Source organism: Gavialis gangeticus, unplaced genomic scaffold, assembly GCF_001723915.1.
Source record: "Gavialis gangeticus isolate Ggan-Ray unplaced genomic scaffold, GavGan_comp1, whole genome shotgun sequence".
Classification (NCBI taxonomy): Eukaryota; Metazoa; Chordata; order Crocodylia; family Gavialidae; genus Gavialis; species Gavialis gangeticus.
The window spans coordinates 142,951,743-142,958,961 of record NW_017729032.1 but is presented as its reverse complement, the minus strand read 5'-3'; the positions used below and the strand labels follow the sequence as shown (position 1 = coordinate 142,958,961).

Genomic DNA, 7,219 nt, shown 5'->3' with positions numbered 1-7,219 from the left:
AAAAAAAAAAAAAAAAAAAAAAAAAATATATATATATATTTGCTCAGGAGAGAGCTGACATACAAGTCATGGATGTATTTGGCTGTTGGGTGTCTTGCTGGGCTCCTTCACCATTCTGCTCCAGCAGGTAACCTACCCCATGGGGTTCTTCCCTTAAGTGCTGACAACCGCTTTACCCTTCCAAGGCCGGTCTTGGAGAGAAAAAAGACTAATGTTTCCTGAAGAAAAGATTGCTCACCTTCTCCTTTATAATAATAATTGGTATTATTGCCCTTACTCATTATTAATAATCATTGATTGCATTTTCATGCCACTTTACCCAAAAAGGTTTCCAGACCTGGTTAAAAACAGCTACTAAAAAAATCCACTGACAAACCAGAATGATACAAAGGTGTAGGCTGTAGCCGTGTTGGTCTCAGGCCATAGGAAGACATGGTTCTTTTGGGTGAATCTGGTATCTTTTATTAGACCAACTTAAATAGTTGGAAAAGTTTTTTTCTTAGCAAGCTTTTTAAACCTGAAAGCTTGCTAAGGAAATTTCCCCCCAACTATTTAAGTTGGTCTAATAAAAGATATCAGAACGATACAGGGCCCCCCACTCTGGGGCAGCGATCAGTTTCCTGGAGCCCAAAGTTTGGCTCCCAGAGCCGGGGGCTTGTTCCTTGCTCTCTCCCGCTACCACCAGCTTCCCGGCTCCGGCACTGGGGCTTGCATTTGCCCAGCACCACAGCTCAACGAGGAGGGGTGGCTGCCCTGGGGCTCGCCGGCTTTCCCCTGTCCCCTCGCGCGGAGCAGCACTGAATGGACCCCGCAGCTCGCGTTCCCCCTCCCTCCTCGCGCGTGGGGCGGAGGGGAGGGGCCCCCCGCGCGAACGAGCCAATGAGCGGCGAGGCCGGGCGCCCGCTGACCAATGAGACGGTGGCGGCGGGAGAGGAGGGAATGTAGAGGGCTGGGTCTCGGCTGGGGGTTGCCGCCTCTCTCATGGGGAGGCACCCCGCGAGAACGAACCAATGAGCGGCGACGCCGGGCGCCCGCTGACGAATGAGACGGTGGCGGCGGCGGGGAATGTTGAGCCGAGGGGGCGGGAACTGTGCGGGGCGGTGTGGGTTGCTCTCCGCGCCCCCTGGCGGCTGGCGCCCCGCGCCGCTCGCTCGCCTCGCCCCTGCTGCTGCCGCGGGCTGCGTCTGGCTGGCTGGCTGGCGGCGGAGCTGGGCGCAGCGCACCATGGCAGTGGAGGAAGAGGGGCTGCGGGTCTTTCAGAGCGTCCGGATCAAAATAGGTAGGAGCCGGGGCGGGGCCGCTTTGCAAGAAAGCGCCTGAAGTTTTTTCCTTTGCGAAGTGGGGGATGCCGCAGCCTCCCCTGCGAGCCCGGGCACCTGGGGGGCGGCGGGGTCTGCAGCCCCCCGCCCCGGGACACGCCGGGCGCCCCGGGGTGCTGCGGGAGAAGCGCTGGCCCCAGACCACAGGGTTAGAAAGTGAGCGGGCGGCTCGGCTCGGCTCCTCTCGGCAGCGCTCTGACTGGCCGGGAAATCCCTCCTTCCCTCGCAGCATCGGCACCTAACGAGGTCACCGAGTCCAGCACCCTGGTCCGAGCAGGACCAGCCCCAAGTAGATCATCCCAGCCAGGGCTCTGCCTATCCGGCTCTTAAAAACCCCCAAGGACGGGGAGTCCAGTCCGTGCTCTGCGTAGGAAAACGAAGCCCGGATCCAAGGGGAGCACTTTGGTTTTTTCTTCTTTTTGATTTTATTTTTTATTGCCCTCCCCCAGCGATACATGGCAGCAGGCCCTGAATGTCAAAGGGAACCAGAGGGCCTGAAGTGCCCACCAGGGATCCCCCTGGGAGCGAAAGGGGGTCGGGTGCCTCGTTCCGCTCGGTTTTCTCTCTGGGGGCTTTTGGAAACACTGGCGAGCTGATACTTGCAAAAGCGACTTTGCTGTCGCCAATGGTCGTGTCTGACAAAGTGAAATGTCTGGTTGCAGGGAAAATTGATTCGCATGAGGCATGCCACCTGTCACAGAGCAGGCTGTAGGTGAGCTGTCTGTTCTGACCCATTTTGAGAAGTCAGAATCTGCAACTACTGGGGTGAAATGCGATGGCAGCATGAAGGAGGGGGGTTGGACTAGAAGACCTCCTGAGATCCCTTCCAACCCTCCTTTTCTCTCGCTCTGTGGATGAAGTTCTGGGCATGTGGGCGTTTCCTGTTGCTTGCCCCGAAAATGTATTCAGGGAGTCTGTGCTCCATGATGGAGTCAGACTTGCTTTCAGGTTAAAAGATACTGTGTTGTATCTTTACTGGTGGTCTTATTACTAGCTCATTTTTTCCTCCTCTAATAAGACTGGACTAATGAAATAAGAATTTTCCTCCGTTGCTTCTTCCTACCATTTTGCACGAGAGAGAACTATGTTTTAGGTAGTAGCACACTGACTAGGCTTCACTGAAAGGATAACTGGTGTTACCCTATGTAGATGCCTGCCGTAATTAGAGTATGGGGACCCTGACAGAGAAGATTTAATTTTAGCAACAAAAGCTAAAAGGTTTGAGATTAATTTGATTAAAGCATCCACCAAAATTAATCCTACTACAGGCTTCAATATCTGAAACCCCATTAGATTAATGGATTTGATTATTATGCAATACTACAGTAATGATTCATCACCGCTTATCTACAGATAAAGCAGTTAGAGGCTATTCATGTGTTGTTGATACTAGGTACCTTCTGCTGCTTTAAAAAAATAAAAGACCAAATCCTGTCCCCACATTTACCTGATAAGTTATGAGTACTCCCAATGTAGCAGAGAGCAGTAATATGTACATGATCAAAGTTGATTGCTTTGTACGGTAGAGGGCGGTAGTAAATGTACACAAAAGACAACTTCCTTCTTTTTTTGTTCACTAGTAAGGAACCCAAAGATGTATTCATCAATGCCCATGGAAGCCATTCCTGAAGAATTGCTGGCATAATGATTGTTTAACAAACAAACATTGAACATCATTTTGGACATCAGTGTGTTCTCGTAGAGGTGAAAGTCTTCTCAGCAGAATAGGTCTGACAGGATTACTTCAGTTTTCAAAATGACCTGAAAACATGCAATTTGATGTGAGGCAGTTCTGATTTGTTAAATCTTGCTAGGATACTTCAGGGTTCCTACTTGTTACCTTAAGAAGTGGAAAGAAGCCGAGGCATGGTCTTACCAGGAAGAAAAACTTAGTTTACTCTAGGAAGCTCTGCATGGATGATGGATGAAGGGACCACTACTGATGCTCCTTGATTATCCAGAATTAAAGATGGGATGTCAGTACTAATAACATTTAATGGAATATGGTATAATGTTCTAGTTTTTCTAACCATTTTCCCATTGTGATTAGCGTTACCTTAGTCTGGTCTGGATTCACTTTGAGTCTGCTGTTCTCTCTTTAGGACATGATCTCTTCTTAGTCTTATTTTTGCAATAGATTTATTTTCTTCTGTAGAGAATGGCACTTTTGTTTTCCTCATAGCCTTATAGCTGGCTGTACAACTCAATCTGTCTCCAAATGGCCTTATAGACTGGAGAGGGGGATGGGGGAGGGTGACAAAATAAATTCCTTTGTGACCTGCACTTGAGGGCTTTGAGAGAGAGCGGCGTTGTTAATACTCTACCTGTTACTCAGATCTTTTATTTGATTAGCATGGGAGAGAGGGGGACATCTCATTATCTATCTGTTTCTGTTCCTAACACTTCTATTTTTTTTAAAATAAAATGATTTGAAACATGAAGGCAGCCTAAGAGCAAAAAGGAAAAAAATACACTCTATATGCTATTGAAGATCTGAGTTAATCTGTTCTTCTTTGGCTACCTTTTCCTGCTACTGTATTCTTATGGTCCATCTTCATTGAAAATTAATTTTGCCAGAATCCTTGATGCATAAACAAAACAATGTGTCATGTAAGACTAAACAAACACTTCCTATAAGATTGGTACTTTGAGGAAGTGTGCAGCTCTGATAATTCCATGAGTCAGTGTTTCAGAACCTGAAAGGAAGCAACATAAGACTTGTGGCAGATGATTGGTTGGAAAAACTACAGAGAGAGTGCTTCTGCTTGGCAACATGACTTGTACCTTATTGTTAATGAATATGCTATACGTAACTGCTATCCTTTTTTTCTTTTTGGCTTGTGGTCATTTTGCCATTTGATTAGCTTAGACGTTCAGTTACAGAAAGAAAAGCAACGTACATATCCAGAATTCTTTGTCCTCTGTTATGTAGGAACCAGAATAGAAAATAGTGGTCCCTTTAGGACTCCAGATCCATGAAATTCAGTTTTTAGCATAAAACAAACAAACCCTTTGCATTTTTGTTGTTTCAAGCTACGTAAAATTATACAGCTACTATAAAGTTCTGCATTTCTAGCTCTAAGCCCCTCTGAGTACATGAAAACTACTAAGCAAGTTGTCCTAAATCAATAAAATAAATGCTATAATCCTACGTATCTTTTGGGGTTTCCCATATTGCATGTTGCTGTAATGTCTTAGGCCCAGTATAGGAGGCTGTTTGGTAATTGTTGAACCTTATTTTGGTTATACACAGAGGCCTATTGACTTCAAGAACTGTTTGTTTAGGTCAGCATGTAGATCTTGAGTAATCACCAGCAGCTGAGAAACAGCCATGAACATTTAAATTGATTTTATTCTAAGGCAGGGGTTGGCAACCTATGGCCCATGGGCCAGGTCCAGTCTGCGAGCATAGGGCTTCAGCAGCCAGATGGACCTAGTTTGAGTTAGAGGCGGATGGGTGCCAGGATTTCGCTGCTGCTGCTGCCATTGCTTTTCCTTGTGGTGGCACAAGGATAGTGTCCATAGCTGGTATTTTTCCCTGCAGCAGTGTGGGGCTTTGGCAACAATTGCTTTCCCCTGCCTCTGTGGGGATGAGCACTGGCTGCAGACGCTCCCTGTGCCGCCATGGGGAAAAGCATGTTGCTAGGTGCTTTTTCTGTGCAGCAGCTGGGAAAAGCCATGGTGATGGCTTGGTCCTAGCACCCACCTTCCATGCACTGGGCTGCTTCTGACCCAAACTGAAAAGGTTCCTGCCCCTTGTTCTAAGCAGATTTGTTGATAAAACCAGATTAACTTCTCTACTACTTTTGATAAATGACACAGAAACTTCATCTTTTCCTGTCACAGGTAACCTCTGGTCTGAAGTTCACATTTGAAGCATGAGTAGAAAGAGGTAGTTAACCATGTTAATTTGAAGTCGGGCAGAAGGCAGGGCAGGGTGGCACCTTAAAGACTAATTCATTCAGAAATGCATAAACTTTTGTAGGCAATGGCCTACTCTGTCATGTGACGGCATAGGTGCCTATGCCTGTGCCAGGTCTGGGCAGTGAGGAGCTGCATTGGGTTTGGACAGCTGGAAGCTATGCCTTTGCTGTCACTCCTTCCAGTGATTCCTACTCTCCCTGGCTGCAGTGCTGGTGCTTCTAGTTGGTGGGGAACCAACCTGGGGCTGAGCAGTTGGAAGCAACATCCATGGTGCTGTTGGTTCTCTCTGCCTCTCCTCACCTCTGCAGTGTGGGTGCAGCTCCCCATCAGCTGGAAACTGCATCCACACTGCCACCAGGAAGACCAGAGAGATGGGGAGAAGTGATGATGGCTCAGATGCATCTTCCAACTTGGCCCTTCCAACTTCTTGGTCCTGTTGCAGGCCTGGGCGAAGGGAGGGCCCTTTGGCTTTGTGGGATGCATCCAGTGGGTCTGCAGGCTGGAGGTGGCCTGTGGGTCACTTGTTGCTGACCACTGCTATATAATATTGGATGTTAGAGTAGACTTGAACTTGTGACTTTCTGTTCCTCCCATTAATGAATCACTTGTGACATGTCCTAGTCTCTTGATAATGTAATTTGTAAAATGAGTGTTCAAAAGTCATGTTTATGATGACTTGCAGACTCATCATAAAAGTCAGTTCAGTGCTGAGGGGCATAGTTTATGAGGCTCTCACCATATACAGTACCTCATTGTTCGGGGTAAACCTTTTGGCTCACTTGAATCCTTCAGCCACTTTTTTTGTGATGGAGATGGAGGGTACCAAAGAGGACTTCTGGATACAAAAAACTTGGCACTCCCTTTCCAGTAAGCACAAAGGCTACTAATGAACAGCAGCGTAGGTATGTGGTGGGTACCAGGGCAAAACTGGCATCACAAGTGCCTGCCTGCCAAGTTACATCACTGCTAATGAAAACCACTTTACCTCTGAGAAGATGGTACTTTTGGTCCTTGTAAATACTGTAATGCAGTCTCAGATTTAGAAATATAAGAGAAAGAGGACTAGAGGAAGCCAAGCTGAATTTTAGCAATTATCAGTTTGGAATGACTGCTTTATTTATGACATGGATCACTGTGGAAGGAGTAAAAACAACTAAATCTGTGCACTGCACAGAGATGAAGCAAATGTAGAAGCATCAGTTAAAATGTGCAATAAAACATTTTCTTAGTGAGTGCTTTCTTTTTTCCTTAATGTATGTTTTAGAAAACAATTCTTTGAAGAATACATGCTGTGTGAATGATAGAGTAATGATCTATTTTGTAGTCAGTAGCCCAGCAAGTGATGGAACTAAAGAAAATTAATTGCATTTCCTGGAATATATTCAGGAATTCATGAGATCAGTGCTACATATTGAAATGTTAACAAGTACAGCTTAAACTAATGCTGCTTAATGTATAAAGAGTGGGGAAGCAGTTCAAATTGCTTTTCATATTGTCTGCTGTGCTAGAAATTATTTAAGGTATAGGCCTGACTAGTTCTGAGGGGCTTCAGAGTAGAATATGCAGGGTTTTGGTTTTTTTACCCTTGTGGCTCACTAGTTCAAAGTTTTGTTTTTTCCAGTTTGGTAGCAAACAGTTATACTGCTATTTGTTTTTTGTTCACTGTGCTGCGTGAAAGGAATTGTGGCCTACTCTCTTTCTAGGGAACAGACTATATCTACAGCTCTTACCAAATCCATGAGCAGGGGAAAAAAAGGACGGACTTGAAGAGGAATCTGTCATTTGACCCTTAAGGATTGCCCCCTCTCCAAGGAGGGCTGAAGTGAATACAATGCAGCATGGGTAATATTTCTCAGTTGTTGCTTTGCTATCCCTTGTTTATATGAGTAAACAGAGTCTGGTAGTCTTTGGGGAGTCAGTCTCGTATCTTTCATGATTTGTATATTAACATGCACGTTTTTTTTTTTTTTTTTTTT

General features: G+C 45.9%; 1 protein-coding gene across 2 annotated transcripts in view; it reads left to right on the top strand.

Annotated features, from left to right (window-relative positions):
- Positions 1-1,140: 1,140 nt before the first annotated feature.
- The window catches only part of RASA3 (RAS p21 protein activator 3), a 266,603-nt gene continuing 260,524 nt past the window's right edge, over positions 1,141-7,219 (top strand). For both annotated transcript variants that reach the window (XM_019524666.1, XM_019524665.1), the window contains exon 1: positions 1,141-1,279. In XM_019524666.1, coding sequence (XP_019380211.1) covers positions 1,225-1,279 — 55 coding nt within the window. In that variant the 5' untranslated portion in view covers positions 1,141-1,224. The remainder of the gene's footprint in view (positions 1,280-7,219) is intronic.